This window comes from Phacochoerus africanus, chromosome 7, assembly GCF_016906955.1.
Source record: "Phacochoerus africanus isolate WHEZ1 chromosome 7, ROS_Pafr_v1, whole genome shotgun sequence".
NCBI lineage: Eukaryota > Metazoa > Chordata > Mammalia > Artiodactyla > Suidae > Phacochoerus > Phacochoerus africanus.
The window spans coordinates 4,831,471-4,859,087 of NC_062550.1; the positions used below are offsets into that span (position 1 = coordinate 4,831,471).

Genomic DNA, 27,617 nt, shown 5'->3' on the forward strand with positions numbered 1-27,617 from the left:
CACGGCCACGCCAGACCCTTAACCCACTAACAAGGCCAGGGATCAAACCCGCATCCTCATGGATACTAGTCAGGTTCTTAACCAGCGAAGCCACAACGGGAACTCCTGTAGCTTCACCGAGGACAATTTACAAAAAGTAAACTTTCTCAGTTTTAGGTGTACAATTTGATGAGTTTGGACAAATTGTGGACAATTGTGTAACTACCACCACAACGATCCCTCTCGACGCCCCAAAGTCCCCTCCTGCCTCACGGCTGTGTGTCTCCTTCTGGAACCCATTGATCAGCTTTCTCTACCATGGTTTTGCCTTTTCTACAATTTCTTATCAATGTGTGGCCTTTTGTGTCTTATTTCCTTCACTTAGCATCATGCTCCTGACAGCATCCATGCTGGGTTTTTTTTCATTGAAATAGAGCTGGTTTACGATGCTGTGTTACTTTCTGCTATACAGCAAAGTGATTCAGTTGCGTGTGTGTGTGTGTGTGTGTGTGTGTGTGTATTTTTCATATTCCATGCTGCTTTGGATCAAACCCTCTCCTGTCTGTCCCTAAGCAGAACCCCACTGTGTGGACACGCTCTGATGTGTGCCCGCCTTTGCCGGCCACGGACGGTTGGAGTCGTCCCGGTCTTTGGGTTTTGTGAATAGTATTGCTATTCATGTCTCAGTCTTCGTACAGACATATGTTCTCATTTTTCTTGGATAAATACCTAGCAGTGAAATGGCTGGGTTGTACGGCATGCGTATACACTGCTTTGCAAGAAATGGCCAGACTGTTTTCCAAAGGAAATGTACCATTTTGCATCCCTGCCAAAAACGTATGAGAATTCTAATTGCCCCACATCCTTGTCAACCCTTGTTATTGTCAGCTTTTCACTGTAGCCATGCGTGGAGGCATAGAATCGGATCTCCTTGTGGTCTTAATATTATGTCCCTAATAACTAAGGTCTTGAGAATCTGCATTACTCAGCTCCAGCGGCTGTCATAAAAGGCCACAGACAGTGGCTTTTAAAAACAGATATTTATTTTTCACAGTTCCGGCATCTGAGAAGTCCAGGATGACGGTGCTGGATGATGTGGTTCCTGGTGGGGGCTCTCTTCCTGGTTTGCAGACGGCCACCTTCTGGCTGCGTCCTCACGTGGGGAAAGAGCGTTCTGACCTGTCTCTCTCTTCTGATGAGGATGCTAATCCCATCACAGGGGCCCTGCCCTCATGGCCTCGTCTACACCTAACTAATTCCTATGGATCAAGAGGTAAGGGGAGCAGATGGATGAGGGAGCGTGGAGGGAAGAGGAGACCACTTGAGACCACCCCACCCTCAGACTCCAACCCCAAGGGTTCCTGATGTCACTCCTTGTAAGACATCCTCCAAGCTCCTCCAGCTGGTCCGGCAAAGATGGCCTGGCCCCGGCCAGCTGGCTGTCCCAAAGCCCCTCCCCAATCCGGGGCTGTCAAAGTGTGCGGTCCCCAGACCTGGTGGGCTCTGTCCTCCTCAGGGTTTGTGGGGGGGCTTGGAGCTGAAAGAGCAGGGGAGGAGCCCAGCACCAGCCAGGGGGGTGCCTGCCCCAGCCCGCCCCTGCCAGCCCTCCCCTGCCGGCCCTCCCCCCTGCCACCCTGCCTCCTCCAGGCTGGTGGCCATCAGAGGTCAGCTCCTGGAACAGTCCTGTTCAGTCTCTCTCCAGGGTCTTTTTCTAGGAGAGATGAACCCAGCAAGTGGCAAGTCTCCCTGGAGGGAGTGATGCGGCAGCTCCCTGGGGACAGACTCGGAGACAAGAGTGACTGCTCATCAACCACAAAAATGCCTTTTCTGTGATTTCTGGGCGACGCTCAGCCGTAGGGGCGAGCCTGGGCCTCGCTTTTCTGGCAAGTAACGGATTCAACTTTCCTGAGAGGCACAGGGGCCTGGTTTGGGAGCCATGTGGAGATCCTGCCCCTGGAGGGCGATGCTGGGGCCCATCACCCTATGTGGGAAGCAGGTGGGCCTCTGCCATCAGCCCTGACACCTGCTCCGGAGCCAGACCCTCAGCCCCCGTGAAGGTCAGCATGTCAGGGCTTCCAGCTACCCCGGAAGAGGCCTCGGAGGCCCTGGGCACCTCCCACGCCCGCCCCCTGGGGAGGGGGGGCTGCATGCAGGCTCAGGTCATACTCAGGCATCCTCCCGGGATACCGGCTGCCCCCCCAACCCCCCACCCCAGAAATACATTTGTTAAAATAAACTGAACAAGGCCAGAGGTTGGCTCTGAACAAATCCACACCTAGTGGGTTCAAAGATATTCAGACGGATGGAAGTAGGAGATGGGGGGGGGGGCGGGGGCTCTGCGCAGGCGCACCACAGATCCTCAGGAAGAATAGGAGGCCCCGGGGCGGGCCGCACGGGGCGAGGCGGGGGATCCCTCTGCAGCCCTGGGCCCTCCAGCTGGGTCTCTGAGAGGCAGCGTTGGGGGACACTGAGGGTTAATTTGGGGATCCCCTGGGCACCCCGTCCGCGCTTTGTTTCAGCTTGTGCTTGCAAAACAGGCTGTAGAGGACCCGCAGCGTGCTCTTGGCGTCCTTGTTCACAATGTCTGCGGGCAGGGGGAGAGCCGGGCAGCCGTCAGGCCCAGACGGGGGTGACCAACCATCTGGGTTCACCCAGGACTGATGGGATGCCTGGGACAAGGGACCTCAGGGCTGAAGCCGGACAATCCCTGGCAAACTGGACAGCTGGTCAAGCCAGACCTGAGCCCCAGGGCCCTTCAGGTGGCCCTGCCGGCAGCCCCCACCCCCCATCCAGTCCTTCCTGTACCGGCCTGTGGAGCCCCCAAAGCTGCACCTCCTCCAGGTCTGGGCGCTCTGGACAGCCCCCCACCCCCGGGACTTTGGTTCCCATGCCCTCTCCCCAGGATCGTCCCCCACGCTGCAGGCATGGTGCCCCCTCATAGAAGAGCTCAGCAAACGCTCATTGCCCAGCCGTGCCAGGCAAGAGGCTGCACCAACCCAGCTGTCCGCCTGCCCCGTGCCCCACTCTGTGTATCTCACCCGGGGCCAGCTGCCCACGTGGGCCCCACACTCACCTTCGGGGCTGACAGGGTATTTGAGGAGGCCTTCGTCCTTCAGCAGCTCCAGGGCCAGGGTGACATTGTGCAGCTGTGACAACAAGACCCCCATCAGGTGTCAACAGGTGGAGGCAGCCCCACCCATCAGCTGTCATGCATCAGGGAGGCCACCTCTTGTGGGAAAGGCGGTCTCCCAGGAAGGCACCCAGCAGAGATCAGGGAGGGCTTCCTGGTGGAGGTGACATCGGGGATGAGTCCTGCCAGGTGAGGGGACTTTGCCAGGGAAAGGAGCATGGGTTCATCCCGACTTTCCCATGCAGCCCCCAAACCCGTGTGCAGCACAGACTCCCTCAGAAGCAGCTGAGTTCCCCCGGGGAAAGCATAGAGGAGGAAATGGAGGGTCAGAGTGGCCATGGGGGTGATCTGAACTCACAAGACAGAAAGTGCTAGAACCAGCTCTGTGCCACTCTGAAGCCTGCAAAGCTGGCTGGGGGCTGGAGGAGCCGCCCTGCCTGGTGCCTGCCCTTCCTGCCACCCCTCTGCCCAGGCTGGTGTGAGACACTGCTTCCCGTACTACCAAGAGTTCCCGGGCCGGAGTCAGGCCCACGTGGGTTCAGATCCGGAATCGGGCTCTGCGTAACCTCAAACAAGTCCCGTAGCATCTCTGGGCCTCCACTTGCAAAGCGGAGGGACCCTGGTGGGGGGCCTCAGGGAGCCCATCAGCCCCCAGCTCAGGGCAGACCCTCTGTTGGTGGAGTCCTGCCTTTTCACGGCGAGTTTCTCTGGAAAGACCCTGCCCTTCTCCCTCGGGCAGCAGCCGAGTGTGGGAGAAACAGGGTGTGGGAGGGACAGTCGAAAGCTGCCTGAGTCCCCAAGTCCCTGTGACCTTGAGCAGGTCCTTCCTTCAATGGTCTCAGGCACCCACGGGTCCACCACGCCAGCTGGACATCCCAGACTTGGAGGACAGCTGTGCTGGTCCCATTCCCTCCCCATCCGTGGGCCATCCCAGCCCCAAAGCCCGCTTCGAACAGGCTGGACAGTTCCCATGGCAACCTGGCCAGGGGCCTAGAGGCTCGATGGGCACAGCATCAGATGGGCAAGGCCCATCCGAGGAAGCCAGCCCTGCCTAGGCTGCCTCTGGTCAGGGCAGCTCTGGGCTGGAGGTCGGCACACCAGCCCCCAACAGGTCCCAAGTCACAGGTCAAACAAGGCACACCTCCTGCCTGGACCTCTGTCCCCTCATCTGTACAAGGAGAAAAGCGCATCTTCCAGATGCCTCTCCACGCTGCTGCGAAGGTCAAAAGTGATGGTGGACACAGAACTGAAACCACAGGCAAGACTGAAAGTGGAATAACGAGCCTGAGCAGGAGCCTGGCCTGGACCAGGGCCTCCCTGCAAATGCCCGCTGACCAGGCTCCTACAAGGGCTGGGAGGGGAGAGGTGTGGGAGACCCGGGGGACCCCAGGAAGAACTCTCTCTCAGGGGAAAGGGGGTGGGTCCCCATCCTGCTCCAAGGACACAGGGCAAGGTCAGGGCAAGCAGCCTGGCCCATCCCCAGGGACTCCTGCTGCACCCGGGGCTCAATCCTCCATGGCAGCCGGCTCACCGATGGCCATGCAGGGATCGCAGGAGCCCAGAAGGCAGAGTGAGCAGGGGCCTCCAGTCCGCTGGAAGGACTGGAGCATCAGATGGACAGAGCAGCCGAACTGGGTCCAGGATGCAAGAGAGAGAGCGTGGCAGAGGCTAGGTCACCAGTCCAGCAGGGCTGTCCCCTCTGGAACCCATCAAGAGGAAGGAACCAAGGCTGTCACAGAGTGCCAACGCTCCCAAACAGGTGGGACACGGCTCTGGGGGCGTCCAGAGTGGATGGAAGGAAACTGGAGCAACTGGGTCAGACCTCCACCGCACGTCGGGTCCCAAGTCTCCCCCCGGACTGGAACTTTCTGGAAAATGAGGGTTGCAACGGTTGCTATTGACCTCATTCTCATCACCAACACTATTCACAGGATTCATGGAAGGAAAAGTGAGAACAAGACGCAGAGGCGGGGCTCTCCCACCTGGCAGCCCTGCCTTTGACGGACTCTCTCTCCAAGCCGGCTTCTCCCAGAGCGGGGTCCAGGGCACAGAAGGGAGAAGTCTGTGACCAAACGGCTTTGGGAGACATTGGCTTCAACAAAGTCACATGGAAATCCTCGGCTGCAGGACTTCTCAGAGCCTTGAATACGTCATTGGCGTATCATGAGCCTTCAAGACTCTGCATGTTTTCCCAAGTGATTTGACCACAGGACTCACTTGTCACAGGGCGCCTCACGGGACCAGTGTTTTGGAAACTGTTTATCTACTTAATTAAAAAATATTTGTTGAGTCTCTCCTCTGGGCTGGCCATGCAACCGGAGCCGAGCCAGAACCACCGCCTGCCCCGGTGGAGTCTGCAGGTTGCTGCCATTGACCGTGGGGCAGGGATCGCGCTGGCTTCGGTGGGTTACGCTCCTCCACGATGCGCGGTCTGCCCAGGAGCAGCCGCCCCAGGCTGCGGACCGATCCCACCACGCTCCACACAAAGCGTCACTTTTCTTCTGCACACAGTTTGAGATGAAAGTAAAACGACCACGTTTCGAGGAGCTGAGAGAAGGTTACGACCCAGAAGGATGCATTCAGATCGTCCTGGGGGAGAAGTAATTGCATGTGGGAAGAAGCCACATTCCTGCCCCTGGTGTTTTCATTTCTGCCGAGCAAATGATCGCCTCTCTCCTCCGTGCCTGCTTCGCTTGGAAGGTCTGATAACGAGAAATTCAATTTCCAGAGGCTGCTTGGCCAAGATAACAATTCCTCGGGTGCCCCAGCTTCCGAAAGGGCTGTCGTTCCCGCCTCTTCAGCTAATGACCTCGTCAGCACATTTATTACACGTTCCTGCAGCGGGGAGTTCCGACGATATGCCAGAAAAAAATGCATTCTTGGGGTCTGAGCCGCGAGGCTTGGCTTCTCCCCCGTGTGGAAGGTGCCTCATCTTCAGAAGCTGGTTCTGAAATCGGTGGAGGTGGCAAGCTGGCTGAGCACAGGGGCCGTAGGTGTCAGGACGTTCGTCCCGGGCTTATAACTGGGGTTTGGAGGTGGACAAAAGACGGGGCACAGGCCTTGACGCCCCAGGAAGCCCCAACAAAGAGGGGACCCAGTGCCACGCTGGGTCCCACTGCTGTTCAGGGTCCCACCGCTGTTCTGGGTCCTGGTCCTGAGCCCCTCACCCCAGGGGGCTCCTTGGCCTGCATGTGATCCTCTGGCCCCATCTTCTCACCCCACTGCTCACGCATCAGGGTCCTGCCTTCTGGATGGAGGGGCAGCACCACAGTCTCAGCCTCGATGTGACCCACCTAAGCCCTTGCACTCTCCCGGCAACTCCGAGCAAGCCTCCCTTTTGGCCTCCAAAAGGCTCGCCCCCGCCCCCCTCCAGGAAGGAGAAGGGAGGCAGCTTTGGCTTTGGAGACAAACCAGCCCGGATACAAGTCTGACTGTGACCCCAACTGGCTGTGCGCCACTGTCCCTCTCTGAACTCAATTTCCTCAGAGAGAAACGGGGATGGGAACAGTTCCCAGTCAGAGGCCCCACGCCAGGAGGAGTGGACAAGTCCATCCGCAGTGTCCTTGGAGAGCCCCCCGCTGGCCCCACCCTGCCTCCTCTCTGCACCGCCCATGGCCAGATTCTCCAGCCTCCGTACCAAGGCCGCGGGGCCCACTCTGGCCAACAGGGTGAGGAGGGAGTGACGACACGCCAGGTCTGAGCCTGCGCCTCGTGTGCCTTTCTTGGCCCCTGTGTCCCCTGTATGGCTGTGAGAAAACCAGGCCGGGCTTGCTGCTGATCCCAGGAGCAGGAAGGGAGGCATATGGCAGAGCTGAACCACCGGAGGGGCCCAGCCCAACCCAGGTGAGTGATGGAGCCCAGCCAAGCCCAGAGCTTCCTCAGCCTGCAGATCCGTGAGGACCAAGCATTGCAGTCCTGAGTGAAGTTGTTGGGGTGGTTTGTTACACAGCACTCTCATGGCGACAGCTGACTAATGCAGTGCCTGCCTTCTGTTTCTGTTACCACCAGAGCTACGAACAGTACACTGCTCCAGCGGGCTCTTCCTCTTCCTTGGGAATTTGAGCCCCACATCAGTCTTCAAGTCGAGAGCACCCCTGCCTCCTGGGAAGGTGGAAATGACACCCACAGAGATGGCATCTTCCTGCCACAAGGGAAGGACCCGGGCTGAGGGTCGGAAGGCTGGTCCTGGTGTCAGACTGGCCACCGAGCAGCTGGGCAGCCCTGGGTACATCCCAAGGCCTCTGGGGCCTCAGTTTCTCCCTCCCCGCCCCCTCACAGTGGTGTGGAGTGGGGGAGTAGTGGGGTGGAGGGCCAGCTGAGTCTAGACGCAGGTAAGAGAACGTGAGTAGAGCCATGGCTCAGGGGCCTCTGGGATGCCCAGGAGCTCAGAGGGGACTGCCTGGCTCAGTGGGTTGGCGCAAAGCAGGAGGCAGGCTGAGCAGAGAGAATGGCGTGGGAAAGACCTGGAGATGCCAGAGGCCCAGACCGTGAGGACCGCAGGTGGGCAGGGAAGATGTGGCCAGGAGTCAGTCAGGCTGGCGGGGCTGGCCTGGAGTGGCAGGAGACAGGAGGTGAGGCTTGCCGCTGGAAGCAGGGCCAGACAGGGCTGTGGATCTGTGGGGGCCAGGCAGAGACCAAGCCCAGAATGGGGCCATGGTCGTGGGTGTGGAGTCTTGCACCCTCCAGGCAGGCCATGAGATCTGAACCAGCCCCAGGACCATGGGCACATCAAAGGGGACAGAAATCTTTGAAATGCCCCCCAGGGCTGGCACCGGGCATGGGCACCCAGGCTGCCTGCCTGGTGTTCTCTCTGCAGAGAGACAAGGGGATGGCCTCCAGCCCTGGCTGCCTCTGAGCCAGAGGACCTCGGGGTGGACAGAGAGAAGCTGCCCACCTGGGGTCCTGGGTGGGTCCAAGGGACCAGGGACCACATGCCTCTGGGTACTTCTACTGCATGATGCTCCAAACTCTTTCTTATTATTTGTGTAGCCCGGAGGGCGGGCAGGGCAGGAACGGTGAGCCCATTTTAGAGGCAAGAAGCCTGAGGTGCAGGCAGTGAGTTGGGCTGGAGCAGGCCCAGAGCCCCGGCCTCTCCTTCCACTGCCACGTCTGCCTGGAGAAGGAATCAAGTGACCAGGTGAGTCCTGGCCCCGTGGGCCTCGGCAAGTCATGAAAATCCCTTCCCCTCACTGGCAGGTATCCTGCACTTCAAGGTCATTCCCGGCAGGGGAACAGACTGTGCAAAAGCCCAGAGGCAGGAGAGCATGACAAACTTGAGGAGCCTCAGAGGCTCCCCGTGTGGGGCCTGGGGGCAGGGAGGGGTGAGGCCAGGGAGGAGAGGAGGGAAGCGGGCTCCCGCAGGGCCCCAGAGGCTGTGAGCGGTCCGGCCTGATGCCTTGTGCCTTCCACCAGCATCATCGGTCTCTCCATCACCCTGCCCCAGCTGGGCGCAGGCCCTCCTGCCTAGGTGAATGCTCCATGTGGGAACTCCTGACTCCCATGAGGCCGGAACACCCGAGCCTTTGCTGATGCTGCTCCCTCCCCTGGGGGTGTCCTCCCCAGTTAACGCTGCAAACCACGCCGCAGTCAACTTCACGCACGAGACCTCTCCTGACTCCTGCAGATCCTGCTAAGCACGGTCCCTTTCAGGTCCTCCATTGGCCCAACCACCATGAACCAACATACTTCATCATGGCCCAGGAAGAGCATACATCACTGAGAGTACCGTGGGTGTAGACTGAGGGGTCCTCAAAAGCAGAAGCTGTGTGGGACTTTATGGTCCTTGTGGACACAAGAAGGACCTCAGAAAATGAGGGATCAGGTGCATGGGGGAAGGGGTGAGTGGGCAGGTAGATGGATGGATGAGCGTGTCGACAGATGGATACATGATGGATGGATGGATGGAGGGATATACGGATGGATGGATGCAGGCAGGCATGCATGCATGGATGAATGGATGAGTGGATGGATGGAAGGGCAGGTAGATGGATGGATGGGTGGGTGGATGGATGGATGGATGGGCGGGCAGGTGGATGGATGGATGGATGGGTGGATGGGCGGGCAGGTGGATGGATGGATGGATGGGTGGATGGATGGATGGGCAGGTAGATGGATGAATAACCAGGCAGGTGAATGAGTGGATGAATTGGATGGATGGGTGAAAGAGCAACCCAGTGGATAGACCTGAGGGTCAAAGGTGAGACTGGTGGATGGATGGCAGACGTACAGACAACCAACCAACCAACCAACCAAGTTTTCTTCCATCCTCCACTTCACCTGGAGGTGAAGTACAGTGAATAAGTAACAACTGGTCGTGCCAGTTCCCTGGATCTGTCTATTCAGAGGTAGGCCAGCAAGGAAAGCCTTTGGAAAACTTACCATTTCCGCAGGCGAGTTGGGAGTGAGGTAGAATTCCTTCAGGTGCAGGAAGAAGCCTTCCAGCTGTCCAATCAGCAGCAGCAGGATGACTCCATCTGCGAACTACAAGGGAGGGACCTGGAGGCGGAGAGCCAGGGGCATCCCACTCTGCCTTCTACAAGCTGTGTGGCCCTCGGAAAGTCACACAGCCTCTCTGAGCCCCTGGTTCGTTTCTGAGAAATGGGAGTGACCTCCCCAACCTTGCAGTGTTGTTGGAAGCAGCGGCAGATCTAAAGCCATCCTTGGCGGCCTGATAGTACTGAGCACGTGCTCAATAAAACGAGCTATTTGTACATTTTCCGTGAAAGAGCCTCAAATCGTTTTTTAAATCACATGCTGTTCCACGAGCTACAGAAGCACAGGAGAAAACAGCATTCCGTGTAAAATAACTCCGTCAGGAAAAGGCGGGGAACAGCACACCTGGGTCCTTTGCCGGCTGCCGCGTTCGGGCTGGTCTGTTCCGCCTGTGTGTTCAGAGATGACACTGCCAACCCAGCACCAGCACATCCTATGCTAACATAACCCTATTCGATCTCTTCAAAGACACAGAACATCGGCTTGGGTATTGGAGGAATAACCACCGCTCAAAGTCTTTAATGGCACTGCCTCCTGTTAGATCTGTTCCATGTTATTAGTTTGGCCTGAAATCGTTCCTGCTGAGAGTCCCTGGTAACACCACCCAAACGTCAGGGACCGCAATATCCCCCTTTATCCCACCGACTCCAAATGCCACCCTTGCCTGTGCCGTAATTCTCCAAATACCATCATTTTACCAAGGGAACGATAAAGAGGAAACAGGCAGAATGTAAACCCAAGGACTCATGCTGTTGATACCCACACAAAATACAGTAAAACCACAAACGCATCGTTCGTGGTGTGTCCACAGGGTGCCAGGTGATACCTGAAACCCCCAGAGGCTCATCGCCTCATTCGTTACTCACACTTCCATGAGGCTGGTCTCTTTGTACCCATTGTAAAAGAAGAGGAGCCCGAGGTTCAGAGAAGACCACACAGCCAAGGCAGAGGAGCTGGCCTCAGAGCCTGGGGGCCAGCAGGTGCCCATCTGTCTTCAGCGTCCGCTAACTCCACTCTGCCCTGTCACCACACCACAGCACACAGAGACGTCTCATGTGGCCATCGAGTGAGATGACGAGGAAGCTCAAACTCTGGCCTCAGCAGCCTGAGTTCAAATCCCAGGTCCACCACTTAATCACTGTGTGACCTCGGACAAGTTAATTAACCTCTCTGGGCTTTCATGGCCTCATCTATAAAAGAGGACAGTATCAGTTCCCACCTAAGGAGATTGTTGGGAGGATCCAGTGAGTGGCTGTTGGCAGAGCACTTTGCTCAGGGCCGAGTGCAGAGTGAACTTTACCGGTTTCAGCTCCGGGCCCAGGGGCAAAATGACCCCATTCCTCACTGGCTAATGTCAGGCTGTGCCTGAAATGTTGGCTGCTCTGGCTAAGCTCGCCTTAAGCCATTTGGTAACCAGATCTGACCTCGCCACCTGCCCCCGGCCATGCGGTGTGAGCAGAAGCAAGGTGACCTAACACCTGCACCGCCACATCCAGTTAATGCACCCGGGGTCCAGAAGGCTCAATCCCCTGAAGGCCTTGGGCTGGCCAGCTTCTCAGCCTCTCTGCTCCCCACTGTGTTGAGGGAAACCACAGGCATAGCCTCCTGGTGAAGGGCCACAGCCCACCGTGGGAGGCTGTTCTCGCGAGATTCTGTTCCTGCCCCAGGACCGTTCGGTGTAAGTCAGCTGCCTTGGGCTGGGCACCTCTGGGGGCCCCGCAGACACAGGGCTGCCTTGGCACCTACAACCCTGCCTGGCACACAGCACAGCCTAATAAACACAGAGCGAGCGCAATTAGGGAAACGTCGAGGGCTTTTCGTCTTGGGAGCAGATAGCCTGAGAGTCACTTTGCAAAAAGAGCTGAGAGATGGATATCGCCCAATGAAAAGTAACAACAGCATAGACGAACCTCAAGGTCCCCACCCCCTGGGGCCCCTCCCCTGTGCCCCTAGTGGGAGATGCTGCCCACCGGTGGCACCCCCGATGGAGAGGAGACCCCCAGGCTCTGAGAGGGGACACACCCCAGGCCACACGGACTGGGCCGCTTTCCCCGCAGTCCTTCGCTGCCTCGGACCCCACAGCTGAGTCCCTACCTGGGTGTCCAGATTCTGCACAGACAGGCCCAGGCGGTCCAGGTTCTGGTTGACGAAGTTCACGATGGCCTACCCCGGGGGGGAAACGAGGGCACCCGCCCCCCAGCAGGGGTTTGCGACCTTCTCACGTGGGGTCACAGAAAACCCCCACATCCCCCCACCCGTGGCGCCCACTCCGCGCGCAGCAGGTGCAGAGCGAGGGCCCGGCTTCTTCCGCTTTGCCCCGCCCCCACCCCCAACGCAAGGCAGGCGGGCAGTGGGTGGGCTGGTGGGAGTTGCACTTGGAGCTTTGATCCCCTCTTACCTCTTTCACAGCATTCACTTTCTCCGGAGCCAGCTTAAATAATTCATCAAAGACATCCTCTGCAGGCAGAGCCAATAAACCCCTCATTACAATGCTATTATCTTTGTGCCTAACGGAGACTTTTCTCCACCAAAGTTTTTCAGAATAACCAGCCCGGAGGGAGCTGCAGTATTAGCTCCAGGTTCTTGAATTGAAGAGCAGGCCTGGGTCTGAGTCACTACTCCCCTGGCTGTGTGGCCGCAAGGGAATCGCCTCCCCTCTCTGTGCCTTGGCTTCCTCACCTGCAAAGTATGGCTGATAATACCTACAAGGTGGGATTGTTGCAAAAATCTAATTTGGGAGAAGATAACACACTTGTCATGGTGGCCGGGCACACGGTAAGACTGAAATAACGGTCAACCTTTCTGCCCCGGATGCCACCATCCCGTCCTCTGGGAACTTGCCCCACCTGCTCCAAATTCCATGCTCCACCCATAAGACCACTGGCCCTGCAGTAGGTGGCTGAGCAGGGACCAGCACCGGGCTGACTCCTGGCCCATAGGTCTCCTCCCCAGTGTTTGAGGATGGGCAGAATCAGAGCATCAGCCTTCCCAGAGTGTCTGAACCTACAGCACACCAAAGGCCAGCACCTCAGCAGCTGAGCCATGGCCATGGGAGCATCTTAGCAACTCGGGCCCCTGGTCCAGCCTCAGACTCAGGCCCTTTACCCACAAGCTGCATCCCTGCTCTTTGCCGTTGACACGCCTCCCCCAGGGAAGACTGGTCCTCAGGTCCTGAACACCCAACTGGGTGGGAGAATTTAACCTTGGGATTCTGCCACTTGGCAGCTGTGTGACTCTGGGCAAGTCACTCCACCTCTCTGTGCCTCAACTGTGTCATTAGTGAAGGGGGAAAATTGACACCAGGTAGCATCAAGAATGTTAAAATTCTCTATTTATTGGTAAACACGGTGGAAACACCGCAGTCTATCTCAGACGTCTTGGTCTGTGGCCAATGGAATTATGTCCCTGAAAGAGCCAGGAATTGAGAGGCAGATGTGCACTCCAACGACTCAGGCCAGGACGGGATGGACATGCTAGAAATGGTTTTAAGGGGGTCCTGTTCTGAGTCCCTGCCCCTTATTGTGTGACCCAGCCTCAAGGGGCGCCCTAACAAACACCGCTCCTGGGCGACCCCCGGGTCCTCGGGCTGCTTCTCCACACAGACATCCGACCGGCCTCCCTTGCACCACCCCTCTCCTTCCTTACCCCACTCAGCCTTTCTCAGCCCCTGTTCTCAGAAGCCCCTTCCAGGTCACTATTTCCACCTGCAGGTGAGATGTCTTTGTAGATCCCCCTGCCCATACAGCCCTGCATCCTAAGCGGGAAAGGTTCAGGGCAGAAAAATAATGCTAGGATGGATGGATGGACGGATGGATGGACAGATGATAAATGGATGGGTTGTTGGATGGATGGATGGACAGATGGATAAATAGATGGATGAATGGATGGGTTGGTGTAAGGATGGATGCATCTGATGGATGGATGGGGAGGCGGATAGACAATGAATGGATGGGTTGTTGGATGGATGGATGGACAGATGGATAAATAGATGGATGAATGGATGGGTTGGTGTAAGGATGGATGCATCTGATGGATGGATGGGGAGGCGGATAGACAATGAATGGATGGGTTGTTGGATGGACGAAGGGATAAATGGATGATGAAAGGATGGATTATGGATGGATTGGTATAAGGACGGGTGGGTGGATGGATGGATGGATGGATGGGTGGATGGGTGGATGGATGGATGGGTGGATGGATGGATGGTTGGATGGATGGATTGGTGTAAGGTTGGATGGATGGATGATGGATGGGCTGGTGTAAGGATGGGTGGATGGATGAATACATGGATGGATGGGTGGATGGATGAATTGGTGTAAGGTTGGTTGGATAGATGGATGACGGATGGGTTGGTGTAAGCACGAGTGGATGGATGAATTACCAGCTGGCCAGGCAGACTGAAAAAGGAATGAATAAATGAAAGAAGGAATGGCTGGCTCAGACAGTCTCCTGGTGAGGAGCTCTGTCACAAAAGTAGCAGGCAATTCAGTGATCCATCACTCTTAAGCACGTACTCTGTGCTAAGCACATTCACGAAGTATCTTTTACCCTACCACCAGCCTGAGAAGTGGGTGCCATTATTAAGCCCATTTTATGGTTTTTTGTGGGGTTTTTTTTTTGTCTTTTTGCCATTTCTTGAACCGCTCCTGCGGCATATGGAGGTTCCCGGGCTAGGGGTCGAATCGGAGCTATAGCTGCCAGCCTACGCCAGAGCCACAGCAACGCAGGATCCGAGCCGCGTCTGCGACCTACACCACAGCTCACGGCAACGCCGGAACCTTGACCCACTGAGCAAGGCCAGGGATCGAACCTGCAACCTCATGGTTCCTAGTCGGATCCATTAACCACTGTGCCACAACGGGAACTCCTATTAAGCCCATTTTACAGATGGGGAAACGGAGACGCAGACAGAGTCAGGCGTTTGCCCAAGTTCAAGTGGCTAGCAAGTGGGCGGATTCATGTTTGAACCCAGGTTGCCTGACTCCAAAGCCCACACTCTGAACAACTCCATAGTTGCCTCCGATGGAATTATTAATCTCTCTACCCTATGAGCCGTGTCATGAGAAGGAACAGCCAGATCGCTGGACAGACAGAGAGACAGAAGGAGGGACAAAGTGACCAGAGGCTTGAGATACACAGAGCAGGACAAGGAACTGTGAGCACCCCCAGCCATCCACCCTTTATCATTACACGTCCGTCTCAACACGTATCCAATAGAAAAAGTTTTCCCTCCGTTATTAAAATACTCACTCGAAGCTTGGTCCGTGTCTGTGCTAAAGGGAAAATTAGAGGGGGAAAAGCAAACACGTGGTTAAAAACAAATCTTTGGGAGTTCCCACTGTGGCTCAGGGGGTTAAGAACCTGACTAATATGCATGAAGATGTGGGTTTAATCCCTGGCCTCGCTCAGTGGATTAAGGATCTGGCATTGCCACAAGCTGCAGCTCGGACCTGGCATTGCTGTGGCTGTGGTGTAGGCTGGCAGCTACAGCTCCAACTCCACCCCCAGCCTGGGAACCTCCATAGGCTGCGGGTGAGACCCTAAAAAGAAATCAATCAATCAATCTTCAGGCCTGTCATCGCTTCATGGGACAAGGCTCGGCAGTGGCAAGGCTGGCAAAGAACCCAGAGGGCAGCTCTGTAAGCAGGCAGGGCCCTGGTGGAACGCAAAGGGCCGGAGAGGGCCCTACTCTCTCCTTGAGGCTCCCATGACCAGAAACGTCTGCCTCGTGTCCTTTGTGTGGTTGCTGTTTTCATTGGGGGGGGCATGTTACACACAATTAAAATGCACAGGTCCTAACTTCAAAAATTGTCCGTGTTGATACATGCACATGCCTGTGTAGTCGCCACACCCAGCAAGGCACAGAACTTCCCAGCACGCCCAGGGGCGCTCCCATCCCATGACACCCCCATTTGTCTGGCCGTCCATTAGTTGTCTCTTTCACTCTATGAAGCAAAATCAGACAGTATGTACTCTCTTTTTTTTGGCTTTTTAGGGCCACACCTGCGGCATATGGAAGTTCCAAGACTAGGGGTCAAAATGGAGCTACAGCTGCCGGCCGACACCACAGCCACAGCAACGTGGGATCCCAGCTGCATCTGCCACCTACACCACAGCTCGTGGCAACACCAGATCCTTAACATACTGTGCGAGGCCGGGGATCGAACCCGCGTCCTCACTGGGTTCATTACCGCTGAGCCACAAAGGGAGCTCCCAGATACTACATACTCTTTAATGTCTGGCTTCTTTCACGCTCTTTTTATCATTTTTGAAAGGATTTCCTTTGGCTTTGTTGTTCAGTTTTCCGCCCCAGCCCTACCCCCACCCCCTAGAAGCAAGGTTCCAGGCCCCAAGGAGGCCCAGCTCTCCCTGGAGAGCCAGGCAGCCCCTCCGACCCTGGCGCTCGCAGGGAGGTGGGCCGCGTGGGGGGGAGACAGTGTGTGAGACAGAGTCCCCGGGTCCAGCATAAAGGCAGCCGCCGGGAGGGGCAGGTGTCCCTGTGCTGCCCATGACACAAGCCAAGAGCCGGAGGTGGGTTTCCAAGCTTCTAGGGGCCTGAGGAGGGTGATTTAAGGCTGTGAAGGGGGCAGGGATGGGGTGGACGTGAACGTGACCCGCACGGTGCCTCTCAAGTTCCCCAAACTCATTCTCAGCGCTCGAAGCTTCGGCCTCGGCGGGGCCGGTGCAGAGTCGCTCAGTGGCTGGGTGGCTGGGAGGTCACTTAAGCTTCACCGAGTGGGAAGGGAACAAGGCTTCCTCCCGGCGTGTCCCTGAGAAGGGGAAATGGGCCAGCGAGTGCACAGGACCCGCTGGCAGGAGAAACCAGCAGGGGTCTGCTTCCTCCTGCCCTTGGCCACGCTGGGCTCACCTGCTGGGGCCTCAGCCATTACGTGTCATCATCCTGCGGTGGGTTGAGCCCTTCCCACCATCCCATCCCCAGTGGATGCTGGAGGGTCCTCAGGGCTGGGGGGGTACAGGAGGGGGAACAGGCATCATATGCTCATCTCTAACCGGCACAACAGCCCCAACAGAGAGTGAAGAAGCTCAGAGAGGGGCAGTGACTTCCCCAAGGGCACACAGCTCACACACGGCAGATCCCGGATTCCAGCCCAGGAAGGGCTGGCTGCCCAGCCTGCAAGCGGAGGTGAACCAAACTGGCCTTGGTGAGGATAAAAAGGGTCAAAGGAGCTAAATCAGCCCCGTGCCCTGTGCACAGTAGGTCTTCAGTCATGTTAGACAAGAAAGGGGAATCCTCAACATTCCTGCAAGGAGCTCCCTCTCAGACCAACCCAGAAAGACCTTTGGAGGAGACAGGGGTGGGCCGCCCAGTGGGGAAGCGAGGCAGCAGCCAGTGGCGGGATCGGGGGACCTCCTGCCTGGCAGGCAGAGCTGGGGCCCCTCTGTGGCCCTTGCAACTTTGCAAGGACGAGAAACAGTCTGCCGGTACCAAGAGGCTACCATTCATGGGGCAGAGCCTGCATCCCAAACCCAGGGCTTGCCGCAGGGCCAAGCCTCCACTTGGGGAACAGGGGAAGGAGGGGTTAGGGGAGGGGGGCCCAGAAGTGTGAGCCCACAGGTGGCAAGAGGCCAACTGAAGTCACCAAAGGGGAGTCCAGGAATGGAAAATGGCCACGTCTGCCTGGAGAAAGGATGCAGCTGGGTGTTGGGATCTGGCGGGTCCCTGGCTCATGTATGGTTCCTTCACCCCCGAGGTGGTACCAAGTTTTGGCCGCAGGCTAGGCGGGCCCCACTCCACTGAGGCCCTCCTAAAGACCCACCCAGCCTAGTGGGAGCCCCTGCTTCTCCCCGGACCCCAGGGCTCTGCAGTTTTCATGTTGCAAAGCAGCCGGGTGTGGGCGGCACTGCTGCCAGGACTGCCCCGGGGGCCTTTCCCTCTGGGAGGCAGGGTGGGGAGCGCATTGATGGAGCCACTTCCGGGGTCCTGCTCACCCAGACGGTCTGAGAGCTCAGGCCCACAGCTGGCGAAGCTGGGCACTCAAGGATACAGCCTCACCTGTACACAGTAGGTGCTCGCTAAGCACGGGCGGTATGAGTGAGCCCCTCTGCCCCTGCCTCCCGACACTGGGAGGCTGCGGGGTTCTGCGGTCGGGGTGTAGTGTTCAGGCCCGTGCGGCCTCTCGCTGCCGTGGATCAGGTGAGGGTGCCCAGTAGCAACTGCGCACCGGATGTTAGGGAACCAGTGTGGTGTCGGGGCCTGGAGACCCCAGTTCTGGGTCTCTCCTGGCCCCCAGTGCCTGTGATATGACCTCAGGACTGCGGGCCAGGGCCCCTTCTGACCCCGTCTCTACCTGCTTTGCTGGGCTGTGCAGAAGGCGAAAGGAGCTGGCAGAGGCGGGCAAGCCATGTGAGGGCCAGCGAGCTGGAGGGTCCCTTTGGGCCACGTGTGCTTAGAGGGGCCGGCAGAGTGTGGAGGCCCCTTGCAAGAAGGTCAGGCAGATCTGCCCCTGGCCCCAGGCCATACCCCAGTCCCCAGGTGGCCTGGCCTCTGCCACTGCCCTGGCCCTTCTCTCACCTCCACTCAGTGAGCTGTTCCACTGACTTCTCCGACTTCAGGCCACTCTTGGTGCTCTAGGGAACAAGGAGAGGGAAGAATGGAATAATACTAGAAAATTCTGGGATCCATGCCTGCCAGTAGAGAAGACACGAGTGGCCAAGACAGTCTCAAGGGACCCAGTTTGCTCTGTCTCAGCCCCTCCTCCAGGTGGCCTCCGGGCAGTCCTTTTCACAGTGGCCAGTGTAATCGTCCTGCCCCTGGGCCATGAGCCCCACAAGGATGGGGACCGTGTCTGCCTCGTTCCCCAGGTATCCCCAATGTCCACCCAGTGCCTGGCTCAAAGGGCATCAGTAGACACGTGTTGTCTGAATAATAACGAATGAGTGAGTGGGTCATTGAACAAATGAATGAGTGCATGAATGAATGAATGAGTGCGTGAATGAATGAGTGAGTGGGTGGCTGAACGAATGAATGAGCAGGTGGATGAAGGAATGAGTGGGTGGAGGAATGAATGAGTGAGTGGGGGGATGAATGAGTGAGTGGGGGGATGAATGAATGAGTGGGTGGATGAATGAGTGGGTGGAGGAATGAGTGCGTGAATGAATGAGTGAGTGGGTGGAGGAATGAATGAGTGAGCGGATGAACGAATGAATGAGCAGGTGGATGAAGGAATGAGTGGGTGGAGGAATGAATGAGTGAGCAGATGAACGAATGAATGAGCAGGTGGATGAAGGAATGAGTGGGTGGAGGAATGAATGAGTGAGCGGATGAACGAATGAATGAGCAGGTGGATGAAGGAATGAGTGGGTGGAGGAATGAATGAGTGAGTGGGTGGAGGAATGAATGAGTGAGTGGGTGGATGAATGAATGAGTGAGCGGGTGAATGAATGAGTGAGCGGGTGAATGAATGAATGCGTAAATACATGGAGGGATGAAGTCACCTCCGCTTTGCCCACTTGTAAGCGAAGCCTAGACCCTGCTTAGCGGAAAATTCATATCAATGGTTTTGAAAAGTGAGAATGAATTGTCCTGAATTGGCTGGACTTGGTGCGTTCTGTCCAGCGGGTCAAAGGGAAGACAGGCTGCTCGCGGGTACCCAGGGGCTGGGGGAGGAGAGACCGGGGATCGGGTGCAGGTGGGCTCTGTTTGTGGTGCTCGGGGTCTGAGAGAGGATGCGGGGACTCCTGTGTCATTAGCTCCTGCTGGAGTCCCACACGTGCTGGAGGGAGAGAACCTCGTGGGCAGAGAAAGCCCCAGAAGGCCCCTGGAACCACTGTCGCAGCCCTGAGCCCGGGGCTTAGACCATCACAGCTACAAGGGCAGTGGCCCAGGGGTGTGAAGGGTCCAGAAAGGCGTGAACAGGTGGTCACTTATGGCCCAAGTGGCAGGGTGGCCATCAGCCAGGACTTTCCTAACACCCAGGCTGGTGCCACCTGCTGAGTAAGGGGGGCTGGCCGGCCCACGGACCTCCTCGTGGACGCTTGGCATCCCTCGCCCACATCTCCACCTCGGCCTCTCCCTGCCTTCCTGGTGGGATTCGACATTTCTCAGGGCTCCCTGGCACTCACTCCATCTCAGCCCCGCCCCGTGCAGCACCCCGATCCAGGGCGCGGGGACGCAGCCCCGAGATGCTGGGCCTGCGGGCAGACGCCTCTGGTGCCCGGCTCCCTACCTCCATGGTGATGACTTCCACCTGGACGTTGGCTGGCAGGGGCAGGCTGGGCTGGAAGCGCTTGGCCAGGGCCACGAGGAGATGCAGCGTGGCCAGAAGGTCCTTGTTGAAGATGCCTGGGAGGGGAGAGGGCACGAGGTCAGCCCCCTCTGCAGGCCAAGGAGCTCTGTGTCCAGCCTTCTGGAGAGCAGAGGTCTGGAGATCTACATTTAGAACCTAAAAATAGTCACACTTTGCCCGTTATCCCACTTCTGCAAATACAGCCCAAGGGCACAGTCTATGGTGTGGACAAGGCTGTTCACAGGCAGCGCTCTTTAAACAGCCACATGTCCTGCAGGCGGGCCCTGGCTGAACACGTTTTAGATTTAAGCTGAATGTGACTTAATTCCAGGCCAGGGTTACAAATACCAATAGCTGGATGAAACTTGAAACACACTGGCAAAGGCAGTGGCTGGGGTCCAATAAAAACTGGGTTTGAAAATGCTTACATCCTCATCACCCAATCTTTTGCGTGCGTCTGTCTTTTTTTTTTTTTTTTTGGTCTTTTTAGGGCTGTACTCATGGCATAGGGAAGTTCCCAGGCCAGGGGTCAAATCGGAGCTGGGGCTGCAGGTCCCTGTCTACACCACAGCCACGGCAACACCTGATTGGAGCCGCCACTGCGACCTACACCACAGCCGCAGCAACGCTAGATCCTTAACCCACTGAGCAAGGCCAGGGATCAAACCCACATCCTCATGGTTACTTGTTGGGTTCGCTACCGCAGAGCCCCAGTGGGAACTCATTGTCACCCAGTCTTGGAGAAGCTACTCCACTCTTTTCAGCCTCAATTTTCCCATCTGGAAAATGGGGAGGAGGTAGAGGTTGGAATGGCAGGAAATTTATAGTAAATGGTTAGCGGGGTGGGGCTTTGCACACTCCCACTTCTTAGAGCAGGCGATGCAGGTACAACTTAGATCCACTGATGAAGTGGGACGGTCAGGGCCCACCTGACAAGGTAGATGGTGTGCAGGTGGTCCTTGGCACTTGGTTAGCAATGGCTGCGCTTGTCACCTTGAGCTGGGCTTTAAGGGGTCGTTCCCCCCCCCGGGGGGGGGGGGGGAGGGGGACAGAAGCATGCGGGGCTGCCAGCTCTTCTCAGGGTGACTGTCTGTGCCTGTGGCCGTGCTTCGGCCCCCTCTCTGCCCCCGCCCTCCCGACTCCAACCCCAGGAGCCGAGGCCCACGCACTTTCCACGCTCCACTTGGCCTGCGACTCCTCCACCTGCAGGCTCTTGTTGGCGGCCTCCAGCACCACCGTGAGCTTGCGCCGCTGGCTGGCTGAGGTCAAGGCAATCTCCTCCACGTTCAGCTTGAGTCCCGCCAGCTTCTCTGGGGACAGGAGCAGGAGTCAGAGGGAGGAAGAGGAGGGGCAAGGCTGGGGAGGGAGAGGGGACAGCTGGGGCCCCTACGGCAAGACCCACAGCCCTGCCCCTCCACGCAGGGGCCCGCGGACTGCATGACTGGGCAAACGCCAGGGCTCTTTTTTTCTTTCTTTCTTTTATTGGCCGCCCCTCGGTATAGGGAGTTCCCAGGCCAGGGATCAGATCCAAGCCGCAGTTGCAACCTAGCTATGGCAGCGCCAGATCCTTTAACCCACTGTGCTGGGCCGCCCTCTGATGGGCCGCGGCGCACCTCACCTCGACCACCCTGGGCCCACCCCCCGCGACATGCTCACTCCTGCGGGGCAGTGTGGCCTAGCGATTAAAGCCACGACCCCCAGCTCCCCCGCTTTCTTCATGGCGAGACCTTGGACAAATCACCAGGCTTTCTCAGGACTCAGTTTCCTCATCTGTCAAATGGGGGTAGCGACCGGATGGCGCTGTTCTGAGATGCACCATGCCTGCTCCGTGGCAAGTGCTGGAAGGCCATGCCGGGTGGCACTGCCCTAAAGCCCATCGGCAGAGCCCCAGGCACCAGGCCCCCAGGAGTCGCCCCCCCACCCACCCCCGCCCTCCTGGACTCCGGCTCTGGAAGCACTTACGGAACAGGTGGTGCAGAATGAGCCCGTCGAACATGTCTTCCTCCAGGCTGCGGACCACGATGTGCTCAGGAAGGAGCTCAGTGTTGATCCACTCCATCAGTGCCTGCCGGGCCCAAGGGACACCTGACCCCGGGCCACGTCTCACCCGGCCCCTCACTGGGCTAGCTCAGCCTTCCTCCTGCCGGTCAACGCCTACCCATCCTTCAAGGCCAGGTCAAACATCACCTCCTCTGGGAAGCCCGCCCTGATCTCCCAGCCTGAGAGAGAGGTCTGCCCTCGGCTCCGGCGGATATGGGCACTGCCGGCTGGGATTTGTCCTGTATAAGGTTTAAGTAAGACATGGCGCTGGTGTCCCACCCCTCCTGCAGACCCCAGCAAGGCTGCCAGGCACCCCCTGCTCATCCTCAACATGCTGCATGTGCAGAGAAGCAGCGCCCTGTCTCTTTTAAGGAAGCAGTCTGAGCTACATGGGACTTAGTGGCTAGAAGCCCAGCTCCTCCGCCCCAGCTCCACACTGGCTCCCAGCGCCGCCCAGCAGGCTTGAGCTCCAACAACCTTCACCTGCTCCATCACCTACCTGGGTGGCTCCTTCCTGCCCTGTCTCTTCTCCACCCTCTCCCCGTCTCCTGCCAGTACCTCCCAACTCACTCTGTGTACCCAAATCCTTAATTTGGGATCAGCTTCTGCAGGAACCCAAACTAAGATGACATGTCAGCCCCTCACCAGGGTTTCCTCTCTGTCCTGGTACCCGACAGAGGGAATATGGATGGAGGCATCGAGGGAACGAGAGGGAGGAGGAAAGGGAAGGCAAATGAGCCACGCATCCTCGCTGGGGGACAGGGTCAAAGGGGGTGCAGGCCAGGAGGCCTCCCTGGAGGAGGCAACAGAAAGGCCCCGTAGAGACGAGAGAAATAGGACAGAGGGAAACGGAGGCCCTAAGCCTATGCCCACCTGGCCAAGAAAAGTACTGTGACCCAGGCGACTGGCACCTGTTCCGCCCCCTTGGCCAGCTGTCCGTTGCCTTGGGCGGCTGGGCCAGAGACAGAGCACGAGATTTGGGGCCAAGAACCTGGGTCAAACCTCAGCTCTGTCACCGGCCAGACGTGTGTCCCCCACAGATCAGGTCACTCCTCCAAGCCTCACTATCCGTCCCCGGGACGTGGGGGAAAACAGATTCCCTCAACCAAGGCGAGCCTGGCTGGGATCGTGTCGGCGAAGGCACACAGGCAGCGCTCAATACATGTTCCTCAACGGCTTTCGCAGGGGCCCGCGGGATGCCCCCCCCGCCCCCGCCCCCGGCAAGCTGAGGTTGGGGAGGGAGGAGGTGGCCAGGCCAAAAAGACTCCGAGGTTCAGAGACGGCCCCACCTTTTGCAATTCTTCGAATCTGGGATCCTTCCGGGAGGTGGGGGGCAGGTACTTCCTCTTCTCTCCTGGAAGCAGAGGTGAGTGTGACGCGTGCGGGGGACCCCGCAGGTCACCCCCAGAGTTGCTCCTCCACCCTCTAGGGGAAACTTGTCCTCCTGCTTCACACACACACGCACACAATCATAGACACGCATGCACGCGCACACACACACCCTGTGAGCACCAAACATCCAAAGGGGCTTGGGTTCCCAGACACCCCGGGGCCTCTGCACCTCCCTTCCGGAGCCGTGCTGTTCCTGCCTCCCCAGACACCCTTCTTCATTTCCCTTATGACCTCCAGTTCATCCTGCATATTTATATTTGGGGAATACACTAAACTCAAAACCCATGTCTGGTCCATCTGGAGCGCGCCTCTAACAGGGCATCCTGCGTTTCACCCGCCAGCCCCACCATGCGCTTAAGAAGGAGCCACAGCTCAGACAAGCACAGGTTCCCAGGCTCCAGAGAGCCGAGGCCAGGTTCACCCACATCCATCCGGCTCCCAGCTCTGGGCAGGACACTGAGGCCCCCTGGCTTGTCCTCTGAGCCCTCAGGCCCAGGTCAGCTTCTCCCACAAGTTTTTAACCCATGGAACCCACAGATGTCAGGGCTGAGGGGGGACCCCTAACGTCATCTAGTCCCAAAGGACTTGGGGCTGTGGGGGAAACTGAGTCACCACGTGGGGGTGGCCTTGCCCAAACCCGCAACTGTATCATCTCTGTGTTCACATGGCCTGGCTGGAGACTTCTAGACACTGAACACCTCCGAGGGTAGCACTCGGAGGGCTGGGAGCACTCCCCCAGCCCATGGCTTCTGACCCGAGTGGGGGGCAGGCTCTTGACAAATGCTGGGGCGGGGGTGGCAGGGGGTGCACGACTGGCCATGGCCCTTTCCTGGAGCTGATGCGTTGCCTCTCAGAATCATCCCATGTTCCGGCTCTGCCGCCAGAATTTTAAGGAGCTCTGAACCAGCTCTAAAACAAAAAATAAATGTTTTTTCCAACCCCAAGCCCTGCCACCCCCATGGCCACTTTCCTTGTGATGCTTTCCAGCTTAAACCGTTTATAAACCAAGAACACCAGTTCGTGAGGTCAGCCCTGTGGCTCTGGACCGAGGCACACACAGCAACGAGTATCTTCATCCACGTCACTCTTAACCCAGAGACTGGGGGTATGAGCGATATGGGGGCAACTGTGGAAGTTTCCAGAAGCAGGGGATCAAGTTTTAAGCAGAAGGTACAGGCAGGGGCTGGCAGAACTGGGTGTCCGGCTGGCAACATGGAAGGCACGGCAGCGCCCGGCACGACCTGCTCGCTGCTAGACTCCCCCTCCACCCGCCCAGCTCCGCACCTTGTGCCAGTGTTTCTGCCGCCGGTGGGTCCACCTTCCCTGGGAACTGCAGCAGGTTGTAGAGGGACTCCGGCTCCATCCCTGCCTCGCCAGCCCTGGGGACATCGGGGACAGAGGAGGTCAGTATCGAGTCACCCCAAACTGCTCTGTGCATTGAGGCTTGGGGAGAGGGCGGGAGCTGGCTTTGGGTGGACATGTCACCACGCTGCCTAGGCGAGGGGACAGGGACCCTGGTGAGCAGGGGGTATGGAGACAATCCTTGCTGGACCCCTGGGCAGAGAAAGCCAGCAGCTGAGGTCACAGCCTGAGCTAAAGCCTTGGCAGGCGGGTGGGCGCAGCGTGGCCAGCCCATAGCTCCCCTGCAGCGCACAGGAAGGCCCGCCCCTCCGAGCTTGTGGGATCCAGAAAACCCTCAGCTGAGTTCAGGGGGGCAATCTGGGTGGGCCATGCGGAGCCGGCGTGGGGGCCAGCTCTGGTGAACACTCTGACACACACACACTGACAGGTGCTTCTACAGACCAGGGGCTCCTGCAGGGGCAGGGGTGGGGACAGCAGGCCTGGCCTCTCTGGGTCCTGAGCCCACCTGGGCAGGGGTGGGGGGAGCGCTGGGCACAGAGTGGCACTGCAGCCTCTGGGTAGTGGACGGGATTTGGCCCTCAGGCTGGGCTCCCAGACAGAGACCTAGCCCTGCCCAGCCCCGGTTCTGAACGAGGTTCTCCACAATGGGGCCTGTCGCCTCGGCCTCTCCTGGTGGTTTGGGGGTCTCTTCACTCCCTGGGAAGGGCCCGCTTTCACAGAGCCCACAGGCGCTCTTCCTCGTCCCCGCCCTGGGCAGGGTGCCAGGCTGGTCCCAGGCCCGGGGCCGGGCAGATTCAGAACGTCGCCTTCCTGTTCCCCGGGACTCACTTCCTCTCCTGCTGGCGACAGCCCTGCCCCCCCACTTTCTCTCCCGCCCCCAGGGCTTCCCCAGCGCCTCCATCCCTTCAGACCTTTGGGACATGGGCCTCACGCAGCAGCAGCTGGCTCTGGTCCACAGGGGCGGGGCCTGGCTGGAGCAGCAGGACCCAGGGCTGGGGTGAGACAGGCTTTGGAAGGGGCTGCAGCCACCCCTGTCCCTGGCAGCCAGCCTGATGACACTGGGACTCCATCCTGCCCTGAAGTGTGGGAGGGGAGAGGACCCAGCCCCGGGCAGACTCCATGCCCTGAATTCTCAAGCCTCCTTTGGACAGGGTTCCATTTAAGGGAGAAGAAAGACCTCTGCCTGGGAGTCAGGAAACTGGGTTCCAGGCTGGCTTCTCCTCGTCTGGCTGTATGACTTTGGGCAAACACTCTTCCCTCTCTGGTCCTGATGCTTCTTTAGAAAGAGGGGCTGAATTCATCGCTCTCCAATGGCAGCCGAGTGGATGCAGACCTGGGAGCTGCCTCTGGCCATCAGCAGCCTGGGGCAGTCCCTGCTCTGAGCTGGGCCTCAGTTTTTTCATCTGAAGACTGGGCAGCCTTTCTACCCAACACATCAGATGAAGCTCATAGGGGATGATGGGGCTTAAGGGAAACGTCTCCCAGCCACATGAGAGGCGGGACAGTGCCCTTTGGCCTGCCTGGGCCTCAGGGGCGGGAGGGCCACCGCTTCTAAGCAAGGGAGGCAGAGGAATGGGGTGCAGGGTCTGCTCTGCCCGGAGCCCTCCCTGCGCAGCCTCAGCCAAGACTGCTCTCTGGGCTCCTTTCCCCGAGGCCCCTCAGGGCCCCCTCTCTGGGAGCCCAGGGCACCAAGCATGACAACCGGCCTGGCACAAAGCCCCAGAGCCGAGGACTCACCTGGCTGCTTCGCCCACACCAGGAAATGAAGGCCACGGGTCTCGAATGGTGGTCCGAGGTTCCAAACCAAAGCAGGTTCCGGGTTCCCAGGTCGCCGGGGGCCCCAGAGGCCGGCGAGAGGCGGGGGTGAGCGGCTCACTTCCTCTGGGGCCCGTGGCTGCTGCAGGCCCGCTGGGCCACGTCTGCAGGGAGCTTCCTCCTGGCGGGGCTGCTGGGCCAGAGGCTCTGAAACTGATGCCACCGCAGCCCCACCGGAAAAAAGCTCAGTCCCGGGGCGCCAACAGCTCAGCTGCACCTCCGGGCTCCCCAGATGCCTTGCAGGCAACTCAACGTTCATAGTTCTTCTTTCTTGGAGTTCCCATTATGGCTTAGCACAAAAGGACCCAGCTAGTGTCCTTGAGGATGTGGGTTCAATCCCTGGCCTCACTCAGTGGGTTAAGGATCCGATGTGGATGTGAGCTGTGGTGGAGGCCAGCAGCTGTGGCTCTGATTTAACCCCTAGCCTGGGAACCTCCATATGCTGCAGGTGCGGCCCTAAAAAGCAAAACAAAGCAAATTTCTTCTTATTCTCTCCCCTCCCCTCCTGAATCGCAAACCAAGCCAGTTCCTGAGGCCAGAGCCGGGGAGCCCCCCATCCCATCATCAGCAGACTCAGCTCTGCCTCCACGTTGTCTCTCTGGCTCCTCACACCCCTGCCTCAGCCCAGCCTGGCCAGGCCCCGCTTCCTCTCGCCTGGACCACAAGGGAGCCTCCTGGCTGGACCCGCCCTGCCCACTTCTCTCATGCCCCACCACCTGCCCTGAGCTCTTCTCCACAAATACCCAGAGGACCCACTTCACATCTCAGCACACCAAAATGCACCCTCGGTACCCAACAGCTCTGCAAGTGTAATCCAGCCTGCAGAACCTGCCCCCAGGTCCCGGGGGACCTGCCAGCTCCCTCTCCATCCTCCTCTCCTGACCTCGCCCACCCTCACGCCCTCCCAGCACCTGACAACCCTTATATTCCCTGCCTCAGAGTCTTCATACTTACTGTGCCCTTGGTCTAGAGGCCGGTGCCCCACCTTTTAAAATGGCTGTGTCTTCATTCTTATCATCAGCTTAAGAGCCTCCTCCTCCAGGAAGTCTTCCCTAACTGCCTCACCGAAAGACTCGGTCCCTTCCCGCAGCCCCTTAAGATTTCCTTTGACCCCCGTGCCTAGAGCAATGCCTGGCGCAAAGTGGGCCCTGTGGACAAAA

The 27,617-nt window shown here is 58.3% G+C and overlaps 1 protein-coding gene across 3 annotated transcripts; it reads right to left on the reverse strand.

Moving 5' to 3' along the window:
- Nucleotides 1-1,000: 1,000 nt before the first annotated feature.
- Nucleotides 1,001-26,638, reverse strand: PARVG (parvin gamma). 3 transcript variants are annotated; one of them, XM_047786036.1, is made up of 13 exons: nucleotides 26,380-26,638; nucleotides 24,565-24,659; nucleotides 23,178-23,242; nucleotides 21,811-21,913; nucleotides 21,018-21,158; nucleotides 19,789-19,904; nucleotides 18,135-18,190; nucleotides 14,852-14,874; nucleotides 12,000-12,058; nucleotides 11,696-11,764; nucleotides 9,488-9,589; nucleotides 3,053-3,125; nucleotides 1,001-2,563 (listed from the first exon to the last, which is right to left on the reverse strand). In XM_047786036.1, exons 2-13 carry the CDS (start codon nucleotides 24,641-24,643, stop codon nucleotides 2,454-2,456), a joined length of 996 nt encoding a protein of 331 aa, XP_047641992.1. In that variant the 5' UTR covers nucleotides 24,644-24,659; nucleotides 26,380-26,638; the 3' UTR covers nucleotides 1,001-2,453. The 3 variants fall into 3 exon arrangements, with proteins under 3 accessions (XP_047641992.1, XP_047641990.1, XP_047641991.1); XM_047786034.1 differs by lacking the exons at nucleotides 1,001-2,563; nucleotides 3,053-3,125; nucleotides 24,565-24,659; nucleotides 26,380-26,638 and adding exons at nucleotides 6,876-7,250; nucleotides 24,035-24,509; XM_047786035.1 differs by lacking the exons at nucleotides 1,001-2,563; nucleotides 3,053-3,125; nucleotides 24,565-24,659; nucleotides 26,380-26,638 and adding exons at nucleotides 8,007-8,222; nucleotides 24,035-24,502.
- Nucleotides 26,639-27,617: the final 979 nt, after the last annotated feature.